General features: G+C 38.2%; 3 protein-coding genes and 1 pseudogene across 4 annotated transcripts; 1 reads left to right on the forward strand and 3 right to left on the reverse strand.

Moving 5' to 3' along the window:
• Positions 1-132: 132 nt before the first annotated feature.
• On the reverse strand, positions 133-3,475 carry LOC102700418 (annotated as a pseudogene).
• A 96-nt stretch (positions 3,476-3,571) lies between these two features.
• LOC121053804 (copper-transporting ATPase PAA1, chloroplastic-like) lies at positions 3,572-5,440 on the reverse strand (the record flags this gene model as incomplete). The annotated part of the gene is made up of 4 exons (XM_040521623.1): positions 3,572-3,856; positions 4,130-4,283; positions 5,154-5,207; positions 5,318-5,440. Coding segments are annotated over 4 exons (366 nt in total), but the record flags the coding sequence as incomplete, so codon positions are not given.
• A 5,589-nt stretch (positions 5,441-11,029) lies between these two features.
• On the reverse strand, positions 11,030-13,329 carry LOC102700697 (chloride channel protein CLC-f-like). Its single transcript, XM_006651391.3, has 3 exons — positions 12,806-13,329; positions 11,727-12,124; positions 11,030-11,432 (listed from the first exon to the last, which is right to left on the reverse strand). Exons 1-3 carry the CDS (start codon positions 13,112-13,114, stop codon positions 11,426-11,428), a joined length of 714 nt encoding a protein of 237 aa, XP_006651454.2. The 5' UTR covers positions 13,115-13,329; the 3' UTR covers positions 11,030-11,425.
• A 5,995-nt stretch (positions 13,330-19,324) lies between these two features.
• Positions 19,325-27,883, forward strand: LOC102708878 (calmodulin-binding transcription activator 3-like). 2 transcript variants are annotated; one of them, XM_015835367.2, is made up of 14 exons: positions 19,325-19,592; positions 20,084-20,203; positions 21,699-21,814; positions 22,201-22,289; positions 22,424-22,466; positions 22,951-23,122; positions 23,236-23,352; positions 23,429-23,700; positions 24,078-24,416; positions 24,580-25,262; positions 25,473-26,052; positions 26,739-27,062; positions 27,323-27,371; positions 27,523-27,883. In XM_015835367.2, exons 1-13 carry the CDS (start codon positions 19,550-19,552, stop codon positions 27,332-27,334), a joined length of 2,910 nt encoding a protein of 969 aa, XP_015690853.2. In that variant the 5' UTR covers positions 19,325-19,549; the 3' UTR covers positions 27,335-27,371; positions 27,523-27,883. The 2 variants fall into 2 exon arrangements, with proteins under 2 accessions (XP_015690853.2, XP_006650150.3); XM_006650087.3 differs by lacking the exon at positions 27,323-27,371 and having other exon boundaries at positions 19,326-19,592.
• The last annotated feature ends 42 nt before the right edge of the window (positions 27,884-27,925 follow it).

Below are 27,925 nucleotides of genomic sequence, written 5' to 3' on the forward strand. Positions count from 1 at the left end.
CTCCACTAGATCATCCATATATGACATTCTCTATATCTCTTTATAGGATGGAGAGAGATCATTCAAATATGAAGGTTCTCTTTTAATATAGATGACATCTAAAAATAGATGATAGGATAGTCGTTCTGTTGAAGCTCAATTTGTAGTTTTCATCCTCTATTTTCAGGATAGAGAATAAGATAGATGAGCTGTTGGGGATGCTCTAAGCAGGCTAATGCCATTACTGCTGTGTGACGATAATCTCTTTCTTGATACCTCTTACGTTCATACCTCTCTGCACTTCTGCTTCGGCTTCTCCTGTAGTCTGTGTCCCGATAAGTCACTTTGATACCTTCACAAACAACGAGCACCATCACAAAGCAGCAATAGCAACATAAAATATTTAAAAATTTGAAAAAGAACCCATCCAAATTCGATAACTTTGTCTAGTAACTCAAAGTATAGCACATGAGTTAATGTTCCAACTGAAGAGACACAGAACAACTGTAATTTTAATTACTGTATATATTCATGGGAATTGATAGAATGAATTCAGATTGTCGTGACTGTACGAATATATCCAAAGTCACCATGATCCCAGGGTTGATCAGGCCAAGGGGCAAGGACTTGGGATGCAGGACTTAAAGCATGAGAAATTAATGGATAGTGTCCTTCACAAGCGGTAGTTTGTACCCCATAGGACATAATACTGATAAATCTGGGTCAATTAACTAATTACAAAGATATATATTAGAGACGGTTTAACTATATCAAGCACGCATTTAGAAACCATGTGGCATGTGTCTAGCCCAATAGACAGGTCAACTACCTAAAAAAGAGCCCATCCTATTGACAATTTGTAAGATCCAGATAAACTGCTGTCTGCTTTATATAATTTACCTCCGTTTCAGACTAGGGCTTCTGGATCGGCCTCTTGCCTTTGGAATCTCTTCTACAATCCTCCCATTGTGACTGCAAAAACATAAAGGCAAATGGATTTAAGTGTCTCATACATTTGCACATTCTTGTGTAGAACTCTATACCAATAAGTTTGTAGGACTTCTTTTTGGAAGAAAGAAGTAACCATGGAAAATGGATTCTAATCCCTCCAGGAGCGGTCTCTTTATTTTTGCATGTCATCAAAATAGTTATAAAAAAATCAACAAGATAGATTAATACGTGATGTCAGTCCAGAAACATGAAATTTCAAATTCAACCTCTACAAGTTGTAACAAAACAAACAAATTAAACTCTGATACACACACACATAGAGAGAGAGAGAGTTATATTGTTTTTTTTTGTTGCGACTTGAAGAAGTTAAATTTAATCTTATATATATCACACATTAATCTATCTTACCATTTTTTTAAATTTTTTTATAACTATTTAGATGACATGCAAGAAACGAGAGATGTCCCCTCTCAAGGGTTTAAAAGAGTTTTCTGCATGCTTAATTTAGTGTAAGCTGTTATATATATTGCTCTGAACTGATCCTTCTTGACCAGATTGATATGTTGCAGGGCACCCCAATTTTCGTTGTACTATTTTTGTTTCAAGCAGAGACCAAGTATAAAATATAAAACTTGTCTTCCTGAAAAAATGGTAAAAAGAAAGTATTAAAGCTGATGAGAAATGACCAAAAGCTGAGAAAAGACTCCATAAGATAGGACCAGCAACTAAATCACACTAGGCATGAAGTTTAACATCTGACTATAGTCATAGAAACATCCAAATGCAGCAAACTTCTTACTTGCAACATTATATGCTATACATGCTTAAGCTACTTCTTTGATCAACTGCAGGAAATTAGGAAATCTGTTGCCATTGCTGAGCAACACTTGTCTATCCAACTAAAAACTACTAGTAACGACGCTTCACAAATAATAGTGATTGCTACTCTATGCAATTGAGAACTAATAACTGTCGCAGGATTAGAAGCACCAGCCAGGCAGCCAGCAAAACTGAAGCAACACAAAGGCTCACAGATTCAACAAGCAATAGCATAACTGACACACGGACAAAAAGGATGGGAAATTCCTACATTCTTTCAGCATTTGGGCCATATTTGGCGAACTGCACCACGATATCCCTCCCATCCGATGTCCTCCCTGAACGAAAAAAAGAAAAATTCGCGTTGAAACACCCTAGTACCAGAACGATCTCACGCACAGAAACCAAACATAGCGATGATTTCTCATTCTCTCACCACCCAGCCTGTCTCACAGCCTTCTTCTGAGCTTCGTCCTCATACTTGTACCTCACAAATGCGAACCCTCGTGAATCCCCAGTCCTGCAAACACAGATGCGAAGGAAAAAAGATGCGTAGGCCATCAGCAAAATTCATCACCAAAGGCCTCACAAAACGGTAGTCCCTCCATAGAAGATTATAGTTCTATTTTGTATTTGTATAAAAAGTCCTTAAGACAAAGACTTCGACCATTGATTACACATGAAAATAAATTTATGGTAACTATTGAACCGATGTTTCATGAAAGCTCCTTGAAAGATGATTATATTGTTGCAATTTCTATGCACTAAACAAACTTATAATTTGACTGATTATTGGTGAAAAATCTACAAAGATCGACTTTTCAATATATTATTATTAATAATTGTTTTTGTACGGATGGGGTACCTCCCATTCCCAACTGGAGAGGTCGAGGCGGTTGGTGTGTTCACCGGCGATCGCGGGGAATGTATATGTCGGTGACCTCGCCGCAGCTGTCGAATAGCGGGAGGAGGTCGTCGGCCGCCGTCCCTGCGGCATGGGCGCATACATGAGCAAAAGCTTTTTGGGGCAGGGAGGACGAGAAGGGAACAAACACAGTGCTGCCGCTTACGGAAGGAGACGTTGAGGACGAGGAGGGAGTCGGAGTTCGCGGATCGCCGGTGGGCCGGACGGAGCGCAGCATCTTCTCGGGCTCCGGTGCTGCGCCGCGGCGGCGGCGGACGGCAACCGGAAGCGGCGGCGCCGGGGGCAGCACGGCGGCTTTGCTGCGTGCTCCGGTTGGGCCTTGGGCCTGGTTGGTTGGCTCCTTTTCGATATTCTTGTTGGGCCTTGCTTTTTGTTGGGCCGGCTCCATTTCCTCTATGTTGTCTTTTTTTTTTCTCCTCAAATTTCGTCAGCAACTGTTGATCAAAAGTTAATCTAACCATTTTAACTTCTGATCTATAGGTCATACATCCTAACCATGTTAATAATGGAAATTTCGTATATCAAATCCAAAAATATTTTCTTTTGCCAGTCCGGTGCGTAACCTTGACTATCTAATTGAAATCCAAAAGTACCTGTTTTGTCTAATACATAGTTACTTTTGTCATGTGTTTAAGCACATGCATTGGTCAGTCATTATAAGCCTCTGGTCACTTAAAAGGTGGGGTAGGGAAAGCATTGTAAGAAAATATCATCACAAATTCACAACTTCTTAAAATTTTGGGACAGGTCAAAGGCTTTGTGGTGAAAGCAGCTCATCAGAAGAGTAAATATACTTTGTTTTTTTTCAGACATACCTCTAGCATCACACACATGCTACATGCTTACGCATGAAACGACTAGATGGATATCTTGTTGGATTTGAAAAGATGCGATATCTGATCGAAATTTCTACTGCTGTATTTGAACCTTAGATCCGAATGAAATTTCTCAATTTCCCATATGAGAATTTGAACATAATCTCTACGCTCTGTAGTTGTCCGTGGCTGTATTCAAGAACAAAAATGTGATTATGAGACCTATAAAACTCTCGAACAAAATGTACTCTTTTAGAGCCGATATACAACTTCCACAAGGGTAAGTAGGTACTGCTCTCAAGGACCCTCAGGTTGTAAAATTGCAAGGGTTCTCATTGTTGAGATCCAGAATCAGGTTCGTCTTCATCTGCAAACAGGAAACAGACCTACTTGAATTTGCAAGATCAAGCCATATTTTGTGTGTTTATATGAGCTGATATTTTTCAATGATATGTTTACATCTTCTGATGGTGTGGTTCCCTTTTTATATTTTTTCGGTGTAATAATGCAGCTATTCAGATCCACAAGGGAGTATACTGCAAAATAAAATTGCTACCTGTGGGCTGTGGCACCAGGACCTTGTAAAATTAAATTAGTATGCCTAGACTAAAACTTGAGAAATGAAAATGCAGTCGCTTACCAAGCAGATGAGACTGAAATCCGGAAGCGCTCAAGTGATGTGCAAGCTTTTCGCCCAGTTGCTTCTGCCAGTCTTTTGTTGCTTTGGCTTCAGGTGTTGCCCACACCGCAGCAGTTTTTCTCTCAAAGTCGACTGTGGCAGAGGTAACCTCAGGCTGCAAAAGTAAGTAATTAAATGTGAGTTACATACCAGGGTCAACTTTAGAGTGTTTAGAAGAAAATCCAAACGACATGATTACAAACAGAAAATAATTTGCGAATAAAATTTTTATATACGTATTCATAGCAATCTAAAAGCCAAAACTAGAAAATAAACTTCGGTGAGAAAACCTCAAAATCAACTCTAAATTTAAGGTTAAAAATTTAAATCTTGGGTTATAACCCAAAGCCAAAGCCAAAAGATGACCCTGATGTAACTGAAATATGTAATGGAGACAAGACAGGTTGTAAAAAAGTGAAGGGCGTGTCATGCATAATAGATATGAGTACAAATATGGAGTACACTAATAATACAAAGAGTTTAGTAACAAATATCTACTTCTGAGTTCCGAATTAAGCAAATTAAAAATCGACTCGTCCAAAGAGCATGTCTCTTCGTCAAGTACAGCAAACAGCGTGTGCAACTTGTTAATTCACAACAGCTAATATGCATTGCACAATCCAGAAGGACCAGAACCCAAGACAGGCAAGGCAACAGCTGCTCCGTTTTAAGCAAAGCACAGATTCCTGCAGCGATACATTTCATTGATCAATAGTTCAAAGATGGGTATGTACATAACTAACTTTGTTAAAGATTCCTGCAGTGTGCATGAACAATTTGCACAATTGCATTACACAAACGCTGAGTGTTGGTTCTTGTTACTGGGCTTCGATTAACCTGATGAACATATTCAATATTTTCGTTCATTTGGCCGGACAGTAATCTGCAATCGCTGTGCCACTAATCTGTTGAGACACAAAATCTGCATTCGTTGGTGTACTAGGAAACCCATGTGGGGAGATGAAGGATGAGGATCTCGTCGAACCTGGCTCTCGAGAATCCGCTTGACGGCGGCGGCGCATCCACCACACGACATCCCCTGCAACCAAATTAACCAATCCATTTTTACTTCCCAGAGTGAGGGACGCAGATGCGATGCATGCGAGAGTGAACCAACCGAACGAGCATGGAGCATGGATCGTTACGCACCCCGACGCGGAGCAGGATGACGTCTCCGTCCGCCGCCTCGGTCTCCTCGAGAGCGGCTGCCGCCGCGACGGCGGCGGCGGCCGCAGCATCGCCATCACCGCCACCGCCGCCGCCGCCGCCCCCGCTGCCGCCGGAGAAGCTGCCTCCACCGGAGGAGGAGGAGGAGGGAGGGAAGGAGACGGAGGCGAAGCCGCGGCGAGGACACGTGCGGACGGGCATCGCAGCCGCCGGGAGGGGGACGGCGGCCGCCGCCCTCGTAATCGCCGGCGGCTGAGGCTCCATGCTGCGACCAACCGCGCGCTCGCTTTGCGTGTGGCTGTGGCGGCCCACGTCATCCGGGGCGGGGTGAAGTAGCTCAGCTCGACTCGGTGGCGGGGCTAAACTTTGTTGTCTGGTGTCGTATCGGATGATTAGACATATAAACTAATAAAAAAACTAATTTTATAAACTAATAAAAAAACTAATTTCATAAATGAGGATTAACCTGCTAGACGGATTTTTTAAGCCTAATTAATCCATAATTAGAACATGTTTACTGTAGCATTATATAGGCTAATTATGGATTAATTAGGCTCATTATATTCGTCTCGCAAATTAGTCCAAGATTATATATGGATTTTATTTATAGACTACATTTACTATTTATAATAAGCGTCTAAACATTTGATGGGACAAGGAACTCCCTTGTCCCAAACACCACTAATAAGATTAACAGTGCAATGGTTGAATCACACGTATCACATCAAGCTGAATTATTTCATCAACGGTTAACCTATATGCCGTTCCATCTATGTGCCTGTAGCTTTACTCAATGGGATTACATTTACATATATAATTATTGTTTCAGCATGAAAAACAACTAAAATAAGTAGCCTATGCGTTCGAGATAATAAGTAGCCTAATTAACTACGCATCGCACACACCATTGGCACGCGCCGGCCGTCACCAAATTGTTTCCACCGAGCTCTATTACTACATACTGTAATAATAAAGGGATGTACGGATTATTTAATTTTTTTATAGCTACTTGAAGATATAAAGGACTAAATTAACTACTAAAAATTTTGTTTAAAAAGATCAGATAAGAAGGTTTTGTGTAGAGAATTTTAAAACAGTTGGTTGAAAATCCATAATTGTATTAGAACACATGTCTCACGCGGAGCCCAACCAGATAGATCCTCATGGCTGGTTGGCGGTGCTCGGCAAGAGGCGTGTGCCAGGTTTTGAGAGGAGAGCGTTTGGACCCCAGAGACAGCTATTAGGCTGGACCCAGACTTGACAAATTTAGAGCATCCTCAACAGCTCATCTAAATTTGGTCATCTATATTTTTATTTGGATGATCATCTAAAATACTTTCATCCTTCATATCCCTTTGTACTCCAGCAGATCATCTATATATGCATCATCTATATCTATTTAGAGTATTAGAGAGAACATCTAAATATAGAGTTTCTCTCTCCTAATATGGATGACATCCAAAAATAGATGATGAGATAGATGATCTGCTGGAACTCAACTTTTACTCTTCATCCTCTATTTCTAGAATAGAGGATGGGATGGATAAGCTGTTGGGATGCTCTTTGATCCAAAATAACATCCGTAATGGCCTCATGTGTGGGCTTTATGGTTCGTTTTTAAAATCATAATTTTGTGCGCAACGTTCGTTGGAGTAGGTTGTTCTGTGGAATTGAATTCTAAAATGAATTAAGAGACTTTGGTCATAGAAGTAGCACCCCGATCTTTTCACATATGCTTCTATTTATAAGTCAAAATTTAAATTTTAACCTTAAATTTAGAGTAGTTTTTGGGGAGGTTTGTCTTAGTTTATTTATCAGTCTTTGTTTTTAGATCGCTAAAAACACATATATATAAATGATTTATTCAAAAAATATTTTTCATTTGTAAATATGTCATTTGTCTTTTCTCTGAAAAAACCTAAACAATCACACCGTAGAGCTTCAAATTCAATTTAATGTTTGTTTAGATGAAACTCGCAAATAAAATTGGCATTTAAAAGGCTTCGTTCAAAGATTTATTCTTCTTGGCTTAGCTTCAATTCAAAATCAGAGCCTAAATTTGATTTAAAAAAAGAAATAGGAAAAAACTTGCATTCTAAAATTGACATTCAACTTCGACTGCATAGGTTAAGCCAAACACAGAATCAGATACTCTGTCATTGCATGTTAATGACAGAAAAAACAGTGCGGTAACATTGGAAATCTCAACCATTGGTTTCAAGATGGACAGCTATAGATTCATCTGCTATAGTGACCAGCTACAGTCAGGGTTCTCCTTACCGTGTCTACTGTCTGTGCCATGGCTCGGCGGACCATACACCGTGAAAACCGTGACAAATTTGAATTTAAAGTTTGCGATTACCGTGGTTTTTGTGGTCAAAACTGTGCGGTTTTAATCAAAAACTGCGGCTAGTGCAAACCGAGGAAATTGCAAATTAATTTTTTGAAAAATCTGTAAAAATATAAGAAAAATAGGAAAATAATATGTAGTTATATTTATGACATTTAGGACATGTTATAGGAAAAAACATGAAATTTTGGCATGATTTTTTCTAAAATTTTTAACACTGCAACAAATATAGACAAGACAAATAATATTTCATAATAATTGCACAACATAAGTGATACTCCAATCACATTTCACATCATAACAACGAAGAAATACATAAATAGCTAATGCAATACAAAAATCTGCCTCATATATCAAGTTTTAACTACATAGGCCGCGTTCGGCGAGATTGTAACTTATCCAGATTCTCCTTTTTTCCGTGTGCATACTTACCAAACTGCTAAACGGTGTGTTTTTTGTGAGAATTTTCTATAGGAAAGTTGATTTTAAAAAATCATATTAATCTATTTTATAATTTTTTATAACTAATAATTAATTAATCATGTACTAATCTATTATATGTTTTCTGCGCCAGATAATTAAACCCCATATTGCTTATGCCGAACGCGGCCGTAGTCAACTAAATACTGCAAACATTCAAATACGTGTTTCAAATACATACTCAACTAGATGCCGTGGACATTCAAAACATGCAAATAATGGTTAGCCAATCAATGTCCTACATTCAACACTAAGTTGGCCGATGGTTTAATACAAGAAACTCGCAAAATCACCACGGTACCGTGGTTTTGCAGGTGATTACCACGGCTATTACAACTAAAAAAACTAAAAAAGGTAAGAAACCGAAGCGGTTACCTCCTGATTTTTTATTCATTCATAAATTTAGGTGTTTTAATCAATTTTTTACCAGATGTCATTACAAATCAATCGCTACATCATATATTTTTTCTATAAAATTCCTTAATTTTTTTGAATTTGATCAAATTCATATGCGAAACCATGCCAAGCCGAAGCCGCACCTCGGCAGGGAGCCCAGCAGCGGTAACCGCGGTAACGGGACCCTGTCTACGGTACAAAACAATAATTTACTACTGTTTTGTCTTTAGTGATTTGGTACAGTATATACAGTGCATATGATACAGTGTCCTGCCAGCATCTCTGTATGTTTTATCGTGGTAGTCTGCCATTTCTTAACAATATCAGGTGATTCCGCATCCACCAAACACCTATAAAGGAGAAAAAGATATGTAGTCTAGTGGTTACAATAACCTTAGTAGTATTTGAGGTCCTAGGTTCGACTCTTTGTTGGAACGAATATTTCAGGATTCAAACGTCTTTGTGCTTTGACGTACTCGTTGACAGCAAGGCGTCTGTGGTAAATTCGTCAATCTTACGAGCGTAACATCTAAATGAAGCATTAAATATATATAAACATTAAAACTAATTACACATTTATGAAGGAAATAGTGAGACGAATCTTTTGAGTTTAATTAGAACCTGATTAGCCATAAGCGCTACAGTAACCAATATGTGCTAATGACGGATTAATTAGACTCAAAAGATTCATCTCGCGGTTTTCAGGCGGAATCTGAAATTTGTTTTGTAATTAGACTAAGTTTAATACTTCAAATGTGTGTTTAAATTTTTGATGTGATGTTTTTGCAAAAAAAAATTTTGCAAACTAAACAACCCCATTATAATCCCAACCATATAATTTTGCCTTAAAAGAAACATGACAATGTATTGTGGTCAATTTACGCTACAGGGGTCACCTTTTGCTGGTCATCGCTTGCGGTCCAAGTGCATTTATGTGTCAATTACGACTTTACCATCGACATTATTCTTGCATGGCCCCAGGACTGCAAGCTCTTACTGCCTCCATTGCAATAATATAACCATTTTATTTCTATATTGTCCTGTAACCTGTATAGACGAGAAGATATTAAACGAGTTTTTAAGTCAATAGATTATAGTTTCTTTCTAAGTATCTGGTTGGTGAAGTGTCTGAAATCATATGAATTAGCACATAATGGTAATATTGTGATACAAAATTTTAATCTCAAAAATGTTTATATTTTGGAATGAGGGTATTGTTTAATATTCTTCATATCAAATCTTTCTAATAAAAAAATCATTTTAATATACTGTGATACCTCAACGGCATATGGTCCATATCGAAGACTGTTATTTAGTACTATTTTATGACTGCAATATATAATCCTTTTGGGTAAGAAAACCTGACATTTATTTTTTCGATAAACCTTTTGAAACTTCAACAGTGAAGGGATTTTAGAAGAAACTTGTCTTGAGGGAGTATAAGCTAGGCTTATCATTTGTTTAAAAGAAAATATCATCCCATCTTGTCGCTTATGTTTATAATCCCATCTTTTCGCTTATGTTTATAATTAAGCCAAAATTTAAATTTCTAACTTTAAATTTGGAGTTGATTTTGAGGATTTTTAACAAAAGTTTATTTTTCAGCCTTGGTTTTTAGATTGATAGGAATACATATATAAAATTTTTATTCATGAATTATTTTTCATTTGTAAATATATCGCCCCTCAGAAAATCATAATTCCTTAAGATGTAATAAATATGAAAAACAAGATTGTAAACGAGGACCACCTATTTTACAATGGCTGTCCATTGTTTGTTAAGACAAACATTTATTAGGAACTAGTAATCGTTAGGAACCAGTAATCGTGCACGTGCAATGCAAGTTCCATAATATTTATCATTCTAGGTCTATGAACCTGCTATATATAATATATAATATAGTATTACATGAAATAAATATATACATACGTCACTAATACAGTGTGAAACAATTATAGTTTGTTCGTATCAAGGTACCAAACAAACTCTCCCTCTGCCTACCGACTTTCCGTTGCAACTGCCTCGTTAGCTCTTTATCAAACATTTTTTTATTTTATTGTACCACCAACAAAATATCAATTAATCTCTGTGAGAAGAAATAGAGGCCTACAACTTTTCATCTGTTAGTACTAATCAAGTTGTTGAAAACTTACAGTTAGTATGGGTTAAAAATATCAATTTTTTCATATTTTCATAAACAATGCTCCTTAATCAATACCAAAATGTATTAGAAAAAGTATATCAAGTATAACTTGTATTAGTATAGAAAGACATAGTCATACTGGAACTGCACCAAAGATGCATCTAGACAAATAGAAATATAACAAAATAGCACAAGAAAAATCCATATCTTTGAACAGTTAAGAACAAAGTTTATTGTATTTTAACAACCGTCAATGGCTTTATGAAAATAATTAAAGTAAAATAAGTGATAGTAACTATCAAAAGTGAATAAAAAAGCATTCAACATTTCCGTTAATTTTATGTTATGGAAGCATATGTGTTTCTTGGTATATGTCACCGTTACACAAGCTAACAAAACATTTCTATGACATCTAGCCCTTAGGAGTTCTTATAATAAATAACTAATGTATATGAAGGGAAATAGAGAGAAGAATTAAAAAGGCTTCCACTCAGGTCAGTAATACAAAATTTGATCAGAATAAGATAAAATACCAGCAGCAGATTTTAGTTCATACGTCGGGACAATAAAAGTTGCCTTCTCCCCTAGCAAAACATTCGACACAATTGATGATATAACTGATGCCAGCATAATCATAGCATTGGTAAATGGTGGTGAGTTCTCTGCTCGAAGTGGCCTCGGTACTGTTTTAATAGCAAAAAAACATCTAGCAACTGTAGCATTAAAACCTAAAGACAAAGCAACACAAGCGTCAGGAGAGAATAAAGAAATCCATTGGCCTGAAGATAATGGTTCAGTAAAGAGATGACATAGAAAAGATATGCTTCTACTGTAGTACAATAAAGATGTGTAGTATTATTAGAAGTTATTTGTAGTTCCAGTTGCTTGCAGAATTAGTTTATCTAACTTTTTGGCTTGTACAACATTTTAGAATGCTAAAAGGCAGTAGGAAACGATTCCTGTCTATTGCAATTGTCAGATGAATACATGACAACAAACAGATGATAACTATTTAAAATTACCTGAAGCAATCCCAGCAGCTGATCCAGCTGCGAGTAATTTCCCGTTCCCTATTGTCCTCCATCATTTCAGCATACCCATTTGCACAAGATTTACCAATATCAACACTTGGCCCTTCTGGCCCCAGTGAACATCCTGTCCCTAGAGTAATTGTAGCTTGTATTGCTTTGACTGTAGGAAAGATCGTAGCCATGAAATCAATGCCTTCGCTTTGAGATGATAATGACTGCCTTATCTGCTCAAATATCTCCAGTAATCCGTGCATCATACGAACAACAACTCCACCGGTCACTGGAATTAATAATATCCGATGCCATGTATCAGCAAGTCTATGGAGGCAAAGCCAAGAAGCTCCCTCTGTGAGAGTGCCTGCCCATGCCCATTCATGTATGACGTGCACCTGAAAAGAATGGCTAGTCACTATTGAACAAGAAGATTGGGATTTGAGAAAGGTTCAGATAGAAAACTTTCGGTTTTAAAATTAGCTTTAACACAGTAAGACTTGGCTAGGCTACTGCCTGGTTAATCCAGATTTATCAACTACTCAAAAAAAACACAAAAAGATCACCAAAGTTACCACCAAAAGATAGAATTGTGTAAACCAGAAACATCATCACTCAGCAGATTGCAATACCGTGCAAAACCTTTTTCTCATCTAATAGCACCAGAAGTCTAGAACTCATGCTCCAAGAGGAATGCTTAAACCAGAAAAGTCCATGCTTGTATCAGCTACCGTCGTTGCATCAAATTTGACATGAAGATAGCACGTTATCATTTCCACACAAATCAAACAATAAATCCACCAAAACAATGTGCACCTACTACCTACATACAGGAGGGTACCATATACAACATTACGTTTATTCATTGCAACCCAAACTATTCACTGGAAATCCCATTCTCACCATCTCATCGCAACATATACCAAGCAAGCAATCTACTTAAAGATATTTATCTAGGGGCAAAACCATCTTAACCAGACCTATATAGATCTCACAAAATGCCAGAGTTCTCCTAGTGCGTTCGAATAATTAAGCTATTTTCCTCTTTGCAACTTTACACGGGCAGATCTCCTACTTACCCCGTGATTAAACTCGGCGACGCAGACGCCAGTGGCGAGTCTAAGCAGGCACCCGACGAGCAGCAGCGCCCACTCGGGCGGCGCCCCGTCCCCGAGCTCATCGCTGTCCTCCTGCCCCCTCGCCGACTCGGGATACCCACCTCTGGGTGACGCCGCCGCACCGTCCTCCGCCGCGTGGTGGTGGTGCTGGTGCCGCCCCCGGCTGGACAGCCGCAGCAGCTCGCGCACCCGTCTCCTCCTAGGGGTCGACGGCGAGTCCGAGTCCGCCGCCGACGGCAGCGGCTCCAGGTCGCTCTGTTGCGCCATCATGCTCCAGTCCAGGAGGGGATCCCGAGCTAAGATGGAGGCGATCTCATAGTGATAGGGAGGATCTCGCGGCAGATCCAGTGGGGATCTCTTCCTCCTCGCCTTGGCCTCCTCGATCTCATCGGCGGTTGGTGCGATGGGCGATGGCGAGGCGGTGGCGGCTTGCGACGGGCGGCGGTGGCGGCTTATTGGAGGGATCAATGGAGAGGGTCGCGATTTTGATGGAAGAGTCAGGAGGTACGGAGAAGTTAGTGGGTGAGTAGCTGTTTCGGATCATTCTGGACCATTGGATACGTACATCTAACGGTAGAAAATGGTAGAAAATAGATCAAGTAAAATCATGTGTATATTTGTTGGTGTGGTCATAAAAATTACAACTCCTCATTTTTATATTAGTATAGATGTGCTCATCAGTGCAATTGTTTCAATAATTATGCCACTATTAAATTCTCTATTTACCAAGTGGATGCAGAATGTTTATTAGTAGTTTTCTTTTGTGTAAAAATGTTTTTTGCATTGCTATTTTAACTACTATCTACAATAGCTCGAGCTAAGAGCCTAAGTGAAACTAAAGCCACATTTTTTTCATAAACATGTAATACTACTAAATGAGAAGAACATGATTATAAACTAGGACCACCGGTTTTCAAGTCAATGTTAGTGAGGAGTATGCTCACTGACAATTTTTTATTCGTTGTACGACTTAAATTTTCTAGTACCAAGGTTGTCTTTTCATCTAGCTAATCAGACGCGAGCCCCTCCTTGGGCGGATTTCTCCTTTTGCTCCTCAGCCTACGGGGTATTAGCAACCGTTTCCAGGTGTTGTTTCCCTCCCAAGGGCAGGTTCTTACGCGTTACTCACCCGTTCGCCACTGGAAACACCACTTCCCGTTCGATTATCTAATTATTTATAGTTATTTAATGGTATAAACGATAAAATTAACTATTGGTAAATAACTTTTATAAGTGTGAGATGATGTTATATATAGAAACTTTTTCAGAAAAATTATACCGTTTAATAGTTCAACAAACATGGTGAGAAAAAATGATAATAAATTTTAAAAACACAACCTAAGTGCACGTGATGGGTACAAAGAGGCTCATATGTACCGCCTGTCTCCAAAGATAGTAATATATATTTTTCCTCTAACATATTATAGGTTATTACAGTCATATTTTATAAATTTATGATTGATGTAAAAAATTATATGTTTCTAAGAATACCTTTTAAAATCAATTTCGTAATATTTTATCCATCCGTTGATACCAAAAGAGTTGGTCTTAGTGCTTCACTGGTCTATACATACACCTATCTCAAATGTAGAGGGTACCACTTCAACTATATTTAACTTTTTTCTTTGTATACACTCAACCATGATGTGTTAAACATGTGAGTAGTGAGTTACTCCCTCCGTTCCAAAATAAATCAATTTTATTTTTTTACGATTGATATTTTTGTTTTTATTAGATGATAAATCATGAATAGTACTTTACGTGTGCTATTTTTTTCTAATTTTCTGAAAATTTTTCAAATAAGACGGATGGTCAAACGTTGGATACGGAAACCGGAGAATTCGTTTTTTTGGAACAGAGGGAGGATGTGGCAAGGAAGGATTTGGAGCAAATAGTTTGGTGTTGCTTAGGATTATTGCAAAACATGCAGTTGATGTAGTGAGGCTTCCGGGATGCTGGTTAGCGCTTTGGCAATGAGTGGAAGGCCGTGGCATCATTCCATGAAACAATTACAACCATGAACTGACCTCCCAACATATTTCCCTTGCTGAAAGAAAAGACAACACTTTAAGACAAGATTAATCTGAGTGAGGTCATATAGGCCGCGTTCGGCGTCGGGTATAAGTTAACTAATTTATGACACAGAAAATATAGTAACAGATTAGTACACGATTAATTAATTATTAAAAAAATATAAAATAGATTAATATGATTTTTTAAACAACTTTCCTATAGAATTTTTTTACAAAAAAGTACGCTTTGGGAAGCGTGTGCATGGAATACGAGGGAGATAACTAACGGGGCCGCTGCCGCCATACTCATAGCTTTTCACTAGTTAGGACTTAGGAATACTCTACTGCTATAGACATGTTTAGTTGCTCAATACTAAAGGAACCCAAGATTTTTTTTAAGTCTATTTTGAAATATAAAGTTAAAATCTGATACAGGCTGCGTTCGACATCCTGAATAAGATACCTAACTCCACTCGTTTTCCACACGCACGCTTCCCGAATACTAAACGGTGTATGTTTTAAAAAAAAATTTATTAAAAAGTTGTTTAAAAAATCATTAATTAATAATTAATTAATTATATACTAATCGATTACTACGTTTCCGCAACCAACCCCTCCTCCGAGTCGAACATGGCCATAGTCAGCAACACAATCTACCTAGAGCCTGCTCTTTTCTACTCACTAACCAATAACCCATGTGCTGCAATGGTAACATCACATACATGATCATATATGCTACATTCTACATACATCCTCTCTCTCTATATATATATGGGGTTTTCCATCGGTTGATGTTGTTAAATATCTTGTTAGATTAGATGCACTCACAAAGTTATATGCTTTGAAGAGAATATAATATATCTCAAGATTCGACGGTTGCATATATGATAAAAAAACCTTAAATTTTACAATACTATAGTTATTTTGACCAAATAATCATAAAACTACATATCTTAAGGTTGTGTATTACAAAGTTACATATTTAGTATTAAATTTCTCAGGAAATTACATATTTAAGGTCATGCATTACAAAACTATATATTTAGCAGCGAAACTATTAGAGATATATTTTTCTCTTTTTTAAGTTATAAAAGCTAAATTTTATGATAAAAATGATGTGAAATATTTAACTACATGATACAGTACCTTAAATCTTTAGTTTTATGATTCATATAATTAAATCTATAGTCTTATGATAGGTTAATCTAAAATTTACTCAAAAATTTATGACGATGAGGGCGGTTGAGAGGCCCATGCCAGATTGTGGCAACGCAAGGAAGGAGCTCGGCTGCTCGGAAAGGATTACTTCCAGGATATTGTCAGCCTTCGTTGGTTGATGAATTTAGGTACGACTGTACGAGTGAAACTACTTCTTAATAATTAGCAATACTTTATTGGTAATATACACATATATATTTTGGAAAGTAAAAGATGAAAAACAATCTATGAATGAAAAAAAACCTAAAATCAATTCTGAATTTAATTCTTAAAATTTTAAATTTAGTTTATGTAAGTACAACCATAAAAATAAGGAAGCAATTGAGCCGTCGTTGTAGATCATGGTCCAAAAGAGATCGGCTTGAGAATGTTTTAATTTCCCCCGTATCATTTAGTTTTTTTTTCTCGAGCTTATTAGTGATTGGCGATAGGTAAGGTGGACTGTGATGGTAAAAGATATGTAATTTTTGTACACCGTAGAGTCTGCTTCACCGTCACCACCGTGTGCTTAAATAGAATAGATCCCCTGGATTAATGAAATACTAGATTATTTACTCACCGCTTCAAAAAAAAAAGTTTTTCTCCAGTACACTGCCCGCTGTAATAATCCACTCAATTACCTGAGGCCCAGTTTAGGCGAAAAGGAAATTTTTGGTGTCACGCCGAACATTGGACCAGATGTCGATCGGAAGTGGTTTTCGGACACGAATGAAAAAACGAATTTCACAGCTCACCTGGAAACTGCGAGATGAATCTTTTAAGCCTAATTAATCTGGTATTAGCACATGTAAGTTATTGTAGCGCTTATGGCTAATCACAGACTAATTAGGTTTAAAAGATTCGTCTTAGGATTTCCCTCCTACCTATATAATTGCTTTTTATTTTACATCTATATTTAATGTTCCATTTAAACGTTTAAAGATTCGATGCGATGTTTTCGTGAGCTAAAAAGACCATGAATCAAACAAGGCCTCGGTGCCCTGCCATACCCGCCACCGTCACTGTTCATCACCAGTTCGCACTCTTCCCCAGTCCCCCGTATATGCATACAGCCATAGCTAATTAAGGGAATTGTTGTCCTATTCGCAGTGTAATGTAAGCACATGGTCACTAGGGTCCAATAAGAAACATTTACTGCTGCAGAATCTGCTCCATGAGTTTTAAAATATGATTACACATAGGGTTTAAACTTCATTATATAAATAAACACTGTTAGTACTATTTACAACGTCCCATCAGTCTATTTGTACATAAATTTGAAAACCGAGGAAGGCAAGCGATTTTATATCACTTGAAATGGCGGCATTGAAGTACTCAAGTCCCTGAATATTGAGAGAATATTATTTTTCCCGTATCTTGCAAAATAAATTTTTGATAGGATGTATATTTCTAACGCTATTTAAAGTATTATTTATTTTTAATAGGATGTATATTTCTAACGCTATTTAAAGTATTATTTGTCCGGTGAATAGTTTACTATATAAAATTATTTAAATTTTATCATCGCCCATCTTCCCACCTCCATCCATTACTTATTCCTTAAGAGGCATCACTGTTTTCTCTACTCAATCTTCATCCGTGCCAAACAACCTAAAAATAATTATACTCTCTCCGTCTCAAAAAAAATAAAGGGTGATTTGCAAATAAAAATAATTTATAAATAAAACTTTTACATATATATTCTTAGTGATCTAAAAGACAACACTGAAAAATAAACTAGGTGAAAAAACCAAAAGATAGGAGTGTATATGAAAGTATAATTATTTTCATGAAAAGATAACAATCTATAAACATGAATATAAGTGAAAGCATGAATATAAATGAAAAGATATGACACATGTCAGGTTATCTAGCAGCGTTGAGATGGAGAATAAAAGAATATGGTACCCCGGTACGTGAGGGTAAAATATACTAGATAATTTTAAATAAGAAGTAATCAATGAGACAGGTATATCGTAATTAAATACTCCAGTACTGTGAAATTCTTAGGCCATGTTTAGATGACAAGAATTTTTGGAGGAAAGAGCAAATCGATCGTTTGACCGGATGTTAAAAGGAGTTTTTGGACATGAATGAAAAAACGAATTTCACAGCTCGGCTGGAAACCGCGAGACGAATTTTTTGAGCCTAATTAAGCCGTCATTAGCACATGTTAGTTACTGTAGTATTTATGACTAATCATGAAGTAATTAGGACTAATCATGAAGTAAGGGCTCAAAAGATTCGTCTCAAGATTTCTCATATAGCTGTGCAATTAGTTTTTTGTTTCTTGTATGTTTAATGCTCCATTTAAATATCTAAAATTTCGATACGATGTTTTTGGAGAAATTTTTTGGGAACTAAACAAGTACTTAGGGTGTTTAGATTAAGAAAATTTTTGGGAGAAGTATCACATCATATGTTTGACCGAATGTCGGAAGGAGTTTTCAGACACGAATGAAAAAACGAATTTCATGGCTACCCTGGAAACCGCGGTACGAATCTTTTGAGCTTAATTAATCCGTCGTTACCACATGTTGGTCACTGTAGCACTTATGCCTAATCATGGACTAATTAGGCTCAAAAAATTCGTCTCAACATTTCTTCCGTAACTGTGCAATTAGTTTTTTGGTTCATCTATATTTAATGCTTTATTTAGGTGTCTAAAAATTTGATGTGATGTTTTTGGAAAAAAATTTTGAAACTAAACAAGACCTTAGGACTCGTTTAGTTTGCAAAATTGTTTTGCAAAAGCATCACATCAAATATTTAGACACGCATTTAGATTATTAATCGTAGTCTAATTAAAAAAAAATTTCAGATTCCGTCTAGAAACCACGAGAGAATCTTTTGAATCTAATTAATTCATCATTAGCACATGTTGGTTACTATAGCACTTATGGCTAACTATGTCCTAATTAGGCTTAAAAGGTTTGTCTCACGATTTCATTCATAACTGTATGATTAGTTTTAGTATTTATATATATTTAATGTTTTATTTAGATATCCAAAAATTTGATGTGATGTTTTTAGAAAATATTTTTGGAACTAAAGGTGGCCTTAGTTCCAAATTGTAGAATGTAAATCAGCAGCAAATCCGAAACAATTTCTTTTGGAGGGTATATTCCGTTCCACGTCCATGTGGCCAAAAAGGTCCAAGCGTGCAACAGCGAGCGACGACAAAAAGCGCGCCCCCGACCCACCTCGTCCCTTCCTACGCAGGGGCATCCCCGTCTTTCCCCCGCGCCTCCGCTTTTTCCTCGCGTTCACATCACACCCACACCCAGAGAGAGAGAGCGAGCTCCTTCCTTGTTCGTCGAACCTTCTTCGCTCGTCTCCCTTCGATTCCGTTTAAATCCTCGCCCGCTTCCCCCTCGCGGTTCGATCCCTCACACACCGGCGACCGGCGACCGAAGAGGAGGCGGCGGCGGCGGCGGCGGAGGAGTTTTTTTTTTTTGTTGGAGGGTTTTGGTTTTGGTCTGGTGTTGCTGCTGCCATGGCGGAGGCGCGCATGTTCCCGCGGCCTAACCAGCCCCCAGGTAGGCGGATCTGGGTCCCTGTCTGGTCGCCGTGGGGGGGGGGGGGGTTGGGGGTTAGGGTTTCTGCTCGGTGCCGCGCGGGTGGAAAAAATTACGGGATTTTGGTTGCGTTTTCTTCCTGTCATGGGGTGCGTGTGCTGTTTTAGGTTGCTCACGCCGTTCGGATTTTTTTTGGGGGGATTTTACGGCATGATGAACTCCTGTCACGCAAGCAATTCTGCTATCCATATAAGAAATTTGGAATTTTTTTTGGGTTTTGTTGCTGGGTTTGCTTCCGGGCACTAAACATCTTGCAGAAGCAAGCTTGGACTGGACTGGGCACCTCTCGCTAGAATTTTCTGGATTTGTTCTATTGACTTTTCAGCCCAATTATTAAGAACAGACAAAAAAAAAATTAAGGCGGCGTTGCAGGGTGTGGACAGCAGGGTTGGAGTGGTTGTCGACGTTGACTAACTGATGACTAATTCCTGATTATTATTGTTATTTTGCAGATATTTCGCAGATGGTGCTGGAGGCTCAGAAGCGATGGTTGCGACCCACTGAAATATGCGAAATACTCTCAAATTACAGGAGTTTTTCTCTCTCACCCGAGCCACCAAACAGGCCCGAAAGTATGGTTCCTTTTCATCTCATTTATATCTAAGATTTCCACCCATTAGTGGTCTAAATCTTTTTGCGTAATCGGACAGTTGCTTCACTTTTGGATAAACTCCTAAGCGAAGCGACAAGGCATAATTAGCGCGGCGGAGCTCTTCCGAGCCTCCGTGAGGGATTATATGATGGCATGATGGGGATTGAGCCGGTGAGAGGGGACGAAGTAGTTGTGTAGATGGGGAGAATGGCACTCATTGGATCTTAATCCACCATCTTCAGATTCAACTGATATGGGGAGAAGAAAACACTGAATTGTCATGGTACAGTCTCTCTGAATAGTATTCTATCCTTATTTTCAGCTGGTAACTGGGAAAAATGATATCATTAGAAGTGCTTCACGTTGGGAATTTGATTGCTGTCAATTTGATGGAAATGGTAGTGTGTTGTTTGCACATCATATGGCAACCTTGCCACCTCCCTTTCTTCCACCCCATTGGCAATGGCCGCCATTGTCCTCCCATTTGGTTAGTTCCTATTTGGGACACATAACAAACCTAGGAATGGTGAAAACACACGAATGAAATATATATACACTGGCAGAGAATAATTATGCAGAATACAAGGTAAGAGTGCTAAAGTTTTCTATGAGGTTTGAGCTCATTTTCCCCCACCAATATGGAAAATGAAGAATGCTTTGTTCCTCCAATCCAAACAGGGCTTAGTGGCAACTACGATGGATAGTTTGTGGGCAGGGGCCGCAGGGCTAAGGTGGGGTCATGAGCCCAATCAGTTATATTAGTCGGGTGGATGCTAGGATGTGGTGGCGGTAGGAAAGATGCAGAGAGGGCACCATTGAATGTGAATGGTAGCAACACATCAGGCAGTTGAGAGTACTATGGGTGTGGGCAGGGATTGGTGGTGGAGGGTGTGGGGTTCTCTGGTTGCAGTTGATTGACAGGGCAGAAATTGATTTATCAAGGTCAGTCGGTGTATACTTGCTTCCCCCAGCATAATGTAAAAGGAAATGATATTCAAATTACACTCCAATTAAGGTACACATAACGTTATCCCTGAGTAATAGCCACCTGTTTACTAATGTGCTATCTCATGCACTAACCTAGTTGATATCTGGACACTTCTACAAAGCATATGATCTCAGCTCTCCAAATCCACCCTTGTCTTAACAATTTCACTAATGAACTTTAATGTTTAGCCCCCTTCATCCTTTCTGAGAGTCTGAGGAATGAGGATGGTAGCTGAATATTTGAATAGCAATCAGATTCAGTACAATGAGTTGTCCTGCCCACTGTATCACAAGGGGAATACCTTCTCACAAGCAATTGCCCTTGCCTCCTGAACAGAAAAAAAAGCAGTGGTTTGCTCTGAAGATAAAGATATGCTTCAGGCTGTTGCTTTGCTGTTGTCATTGTTGTCTGAACCTTGTATTCAATTTCGTTAATATTTACCACTGATTCTTGTCTTCTATACTTAATTTGCGTATCATTGCTGTAGGTGGTTCTCTTTTTCTATTTGATCGCAAAACATTAAGATACTTCAGAAAGGATGGGCATAACTGGAGGAAGAAAAAAGATGGGAAGACCGTTAAAGAAGCTCATGAGAAACTAAAAGTAAGTAAATATGAGTTTTTCAGTTACAAGGAACCAATCTTTGCAAGTTTGCCTATGTGTGTTTGTTTTTGTGCTTAAGGGTGTATAAATTTTGAGGATTGATCTTATATGCTTTTACCCTCTGTCCTTTCCATCAGACTTAGTAGCGATACCTATACCCCTTCCCTACAAACACACCAAAATGTACTTCACAAGTTTGGATACAACTTTGATCCGGAAATGAACAAATGAAAATGTTTGTTCCATACTACTGATAACAGAACCTGGTTTTTGTGCTCAATCTACCTGAAGCTTTTTTTTTGTCCAATGACGCCCACACGTTTTTTGTTTCAACTCTTTTGGTCTTTGTCTTCACTAGTTCACTAAACTGAAGCTTGTTACTTTAGGCTGGCAGCATTGATGTTCTACACTGCTACTATGCTCATGGGGAGGAAAACGAGAACTTTCAAAGAAGAACTTATTGGCTATTGGAAGAGTAAGTGCAGGATATTGTGCTGTGTTTATGTTTTATAGTGCAACCATAGACTCATTTGGATGGTACTGATAGTTGAACTGATATTCAGAGGAAAGCATACACTGTGTAATAAAATGAATTTTCTTACTTTTCAGGGATTTCACACACATTGTTCTTGTACACTATCTTGAAGTCAAGGTTTGGTTTTTTTCCATACTGTATACTCTAATCATCTGTGCTCTCACTTTTTCCTCCTTTTCTTTTTTTGCTTATCATCAAGTGGATGCGAAACTAAAACAGTTGTTCCTATATCTGTTATATAAGCGGAAATAGTTATTCACCATCTATATTAGGCACACTCTTGCGGTGTCCGTGGTACACTGAACAGTCTTGGTTATCTATGATTTAAACTTCAGCTTTCCTTCTATCTCATTCTACAGCTCATGCATCCTCTGCATCTATGCCTCTTCATCTAGACACTTTATTGTTAGACACCTTTTGACAGAGCACAGATAAAATTATTATCCTAAAGTAAATTAATTTTTTAATAACAGATTCTTTTGTTCCACTGAGTAAATATTGTTTCCATGCAGACAATACCTTTATAACCATAATTTTATCTGATCAGTGTGTATAAATAGGATGTCTTATATTTCTTGTTCATTTACTATTAATTTTCCAGGGTTCAAAGCAAATTAGTCGTGCTAAAGAAGAGATTATGCAGTTGTCCGGTGCTGATAGTCCATCGTGTTCAAATTCTATTACTAGTCAGAACCAGATGACCCCACAGATCATGGATGCAGCTGAAAGCCCAATTAGTGGGCAGATTTCAGAGTATGAGGGTGCTGAACCAGGTATCTCCATTTCTGTTACTTTCTTCTGCATCATCTACTCTAAGTATAGATTTACTGATGCATATTCAATTATGCACCTTCTTTCAGTGTATCTAAAGCGAAATTCGGTGCAGCAGATAATTGCCGAGCAAGCTCCAGATACCACCCTTTCATTGAGATGCAGCAGCCTATGGATGGAATCGTGATGGATGACATTTTATACCCTTCTGCTTCAGCCATCTGTAACCAAGGTAAGGTACTGACCTCTACATCTGAAATTCCTAATACTGGCTTTAAACTGACCTTCTCTTTTGCAAACGGTTTCAGGTTATCATGGTGATTTGCTGCCAGGAACATCTAATCTAAACAGCCATTCATTTACTCACAGTGACATAGCTAGAATGTTTGATGAGCCTTTCTCAGGATATGCCAATGGATTCACGGAGCCAACTCTTCATTCTTCATTTTCCATGATAGAGGCTAACAATCTGGAGGATAGCTCTCTTCTGGAGACATTTACATCTGAAGCTCTTTACACTAACAACCTTAGCCAGAAGGAAGCTGATGCACTGAGTTTTGCAGGCATACAATCGTCACAGGTACTTCATTGCTGACTTGTGAATTTCCTTGATATCTTAAGAGGGATATGGTATCTTCTTAGCATGTTTGTCAACCCCATGAGTGTAACCACTCCAAAATAGTTTGTATAGCAACTCTGGCTATTTATTTTTCCCTAAGTTTGAATTATCAATTCAAATCATGAACAGCTGCTATGGCAAAAGCAGTGTAGTACATCCATTCAAAGGTACTTGAATTGACAACAATATGCATTAAAATAAAAGAAAACTACAATGTAACAACATGCTATCGAAACCAATGCATATCTAATGCTACGGCAAAAAGAATATCAATTTTTCTGGGTACAAAAAGTATCAACATATAGTAGTCTGCTATATCACTTGTATGAAATTTTCAGGTCAATGGTAATAAATATACTGAAGGAAGCACCAAACATTCACTCCTGAAGCAATTGTCAGTAGATCTATTTAAGATCGAGTCTACTGGTTTAAAGAAACATGACAGCTTTTCAAGGTGGATGAGTAAAGAACTTGGAGAGGTGGTTGATTTGGATATCAAATCAAGTTCTGATGCATTCTGGAGTAGCAGTGAGATTGTGAACGCTGCTGATGGTCCTAGTGCTCCAACTAACGGACAGCTAGATGCGTATGTAGTGAGCCCTTCACTTGCGCAAGACCAACTATTCAGCATTCTTGACATTTCACCAAACTGCTCATATATTGGTTCAAAGACAAAGGTATGCAAATCATTTTACGTGTCTAATTATTGTCAACCCTGGGTTATCCACAGTTCGAGTCTCTTGTGGCCTTTGTAAATTGATAATATTATGGGTACTTAATCAGCAATCTACAGTAACCACTTATCCTTTTGTGATTTATTAAATTATGTTAACTTTCCAGGTTTTGGTTACTGGTACATTCTTGGCAGAGAATGTGGAAAATTGCAAGTGGTCATGCATGTTTGGGGATGTTGAAGTACCAGCTGAGGTTTTAGCTGATGGTGCCCTACGCTGCTATGCACCAGAACATCAATCTGGAAGAGTTCCCTTTTATGTGACATGCTCAAACAGGATCGCTTGTAGTGAAGTGCGGGAATTCGAGTACCGGGATTCTGATGCTCAGTACACAGAGGCATCCGCATCACATTCTCAAGCCAATGTTATAAATGAAATGCATCTACAAATTCGTCTTGAGAAGCTACTCTCTTTGGGACCAAATGACAATCAACTGCTTGTTTGTGGAAATGAGAAACATGAGTTAATCAATGCTATAAACTCCCTAATGCTAGATGAGAAATGGTCAGACCAGGAATCACCGTCTGGCTTGACAGATGATCTCACTACAACGAACCAAAGTTTAAAGAAATTGGTGAAAGAAAAGCTTCATTGCTGGCTTATTTGTAAAATAAGCAATAGTGAGAAGGGCCCAAATGTGCTTGGGAAGGAGGGGCAGGGTGTAATTCATCTGGCGGCTGCCCTGGGTTATGATTGGGCTATAAGACCGATACTTGTTTCTGGTGTCAATATAAACTTTCGGGATGCTCATGGATGGACTGCACTTCATTGGGCTGCATCTTGTGGAAGGTACTTTCAGATAACTAGAGATGTTTCTAATAGCTAATGGTTATGGTGTACAAACATTTAATGTAAAAAGAGATTCCTTTCCACTTGCATCTTCCTACTTAAATAGGGAGAAAGGGAGGTAGAATATTTCTAAATTGCATGAAAGCAAATGTCTCTAGCTATTACTTTTTTTTGTCCTTTTGAACTCATTTTTTTGGTATTGCTTTGTAGAGAGCGGACAATAGGCGTCCTTATAGCAAACGGAGCTGCAGCAGGTGCATTAACAGATCCTACTTCTGAATTTCCTTCTGGAAGAACTCCAGCCGATTTAGCCTCTACAAATGGACACAAGGGAATTGCTGGTTTTCTTGCGGAATCTGCTTTGACAAGCCATCTATCAGCACTTAGCATAAAGGACTCAAAAGATAGCAGTGTGGGAGAAGCTTGTGGATTAACTATTGCTGAAGATTTCCCTCAAACTAGTTATGCTCAGCTTGCTGTAGAGGATTCTCATGCTGATCCATTAAAGGATTCGTTAAGTGCTGTTCGTAAATCCACTCAAGCTGCTGCTAGGATATTCCAAGCCTTCAGGGTGGAATCATTCCACAGAAAGAAGGTTGTGGAATATGGAGATGAGGACTGTGGGTTATCTGATGAACACACACTTTCACTTATATCTCTTGGAAATGCCAAACAAGGGCAACATGATACACATTTGCATTCTGCTGCTGTCCGTATCCAAAACAAGTTCCGAGGATGGAAAGGAAGAAAGGAGTTTATGATCATTCGCCAAAGAATCGTCAAACTACAGGTACTCTTGATAACCTTTTTCTCCTAATCTTCCTTATGAGTACGTCTGCTGAATTACTAATAGGAATTCTGTGATAAGAATTCGATAAGAATTGAGTTACTATGATTATATAGGGCTGCAAAAGTGCAAATAGTTCCATTTAGTAGATCTAAAATTTTCATATTCTTGCAAAGAAACCTACAACAGGAAACCTTGTGCTCTAGTTCCTTAAAATGGGTTAATCACAGGTTTCGGTTTAAGAATAAATCATTCACATTGAATACTATAGAATGTTGCCATCGAATCATAGTGCGTACTGCGAACACCATTACTTTATCAGCTTTATGATGTTATTTAAAAAAGGTTCTGCGCACTGCACCAATGCAGGAATGTGTTCTTTTGTTGCGCTTGGGTAATTGGCCCAGATGCAGCCTTGACGCTTAATGTTTGTTCTTGTATTCTATTTATTTCATTCGGTTAAGGTGGCATATATCCTACTTTAAAGTCAGTAACTTTGATATGTATTACTTGTAGATGTTATATGCATGATGCATTCACAAGACTTTAGTTATGCAAGTAGGCAATGCTTATTGTACTGACAAGTTGTAATATCTTTAGTTTCTTCTGATTTAATGTAATGCCATATTAGCTATCTTATCGAATGCTCCTGTTCAATCATGGTATTGATTCCATCTTTTTATCATTAGGCTCATGTACGGGGACATCAAGTGAGGAGAAACTATAAAAAAGTAGTCTGGTCAGTTGGTATTGTTGAGAAAGTTATACTGAGATGGAGGAGAAAGAGACCTGGCTTGCGTGCCTTTCGACTTGAGAAACAGTTAGAAAGCCAGTCACAAATCCAACCTGCAAAAACAGAGGATGAATACGATTTCTTGCAGGATGGCAGAAGGCAGGCTGAAGCCAGACTACAAAGAGCACTGGAACGTGTGCGCTCTATGACTCAATACCCAGAAGCAAGAGAACAGTACCACAGGCTTACAACTTGTGTTGCTGAAATGCAACAGTCCAGGGTATGGTTACCAGATAGTCACTATTCCACGGTGACGCTAATAGGAAGCAAAAAGGGTCCTATTTACTATTGCCTCTATCTTGCTTTTAAACATTTGTTCCCCTTTTTTTCAGTAATGACAAACTGATATCCGCCCTCAGCTAGACAAAATAAAAAGGCTTCATTTGCTAATAATCATCAATGAATTATTTGATTTCCAAGGCTAGTTGTTTATAATCATCTCTGTTAAGGCCGAGTCTAAAAGTGTACTTTGATAACCAGGTACTACACTAGCAAGCACCAATTTTGTCCATAGATGTTACAATAAGAGGTCTGTTCAGAGCTTTTTGAAAAATAAAAGCAAACCAAAGAAAGACTTCCATTACTTCAGTTAGCCCTTTTCTTGTTTTTCCACAACAGCCTATATATCTGTAATCTGTTTGACCTTCGAATTTTGCTTAGCCGCTGGTGATTTTGGACAGGTGATGCAGGACGAGATGCTAAGTGAGGCAGCTGGTGCTGATGGAAGTGATTTCATGCTGGACTAGAGGACTTGATATGCAGAGACGATTCCCAGATGTCTGCCATTTGGTGATATTGAAGTTGTTAGATCAGTTAGGCTGATCATTGCCATATTAGCCTTGTAAATTCTTCCGTGGTAGTTCACTCATTGCTTAATATCTAGCTCTCATGCTGTTAGTACTATATAACTCCCTGCACTGATCATAAATAGAATATTTTTCCTCCTGTATATTACCGGCAGGCTGTGCTCCAGTTGTTCAGTTTACTTGGTATGCATTATCTGGACAATGGAATATAAGAATTTTTATTTGTTTTTTTAAATACACTCTTTGTCTAGATATGTTTGGAAAAACAAACAGAGTT

The sequence above is a fragment of the Oryza brachyantha genome, chromosome 3 (assembly GCF_000231095.2).
Source record: "Oryza brachyantha chromosome 3, ObraRS2, whole genome shotgun sequence".
Taxonomy (NCBI): Eukaryota; Viridiplantae; Streptophyta; class Magnoliopsida; order Poales; family Poaceae; genus Oryza; species Oryza brachyantha.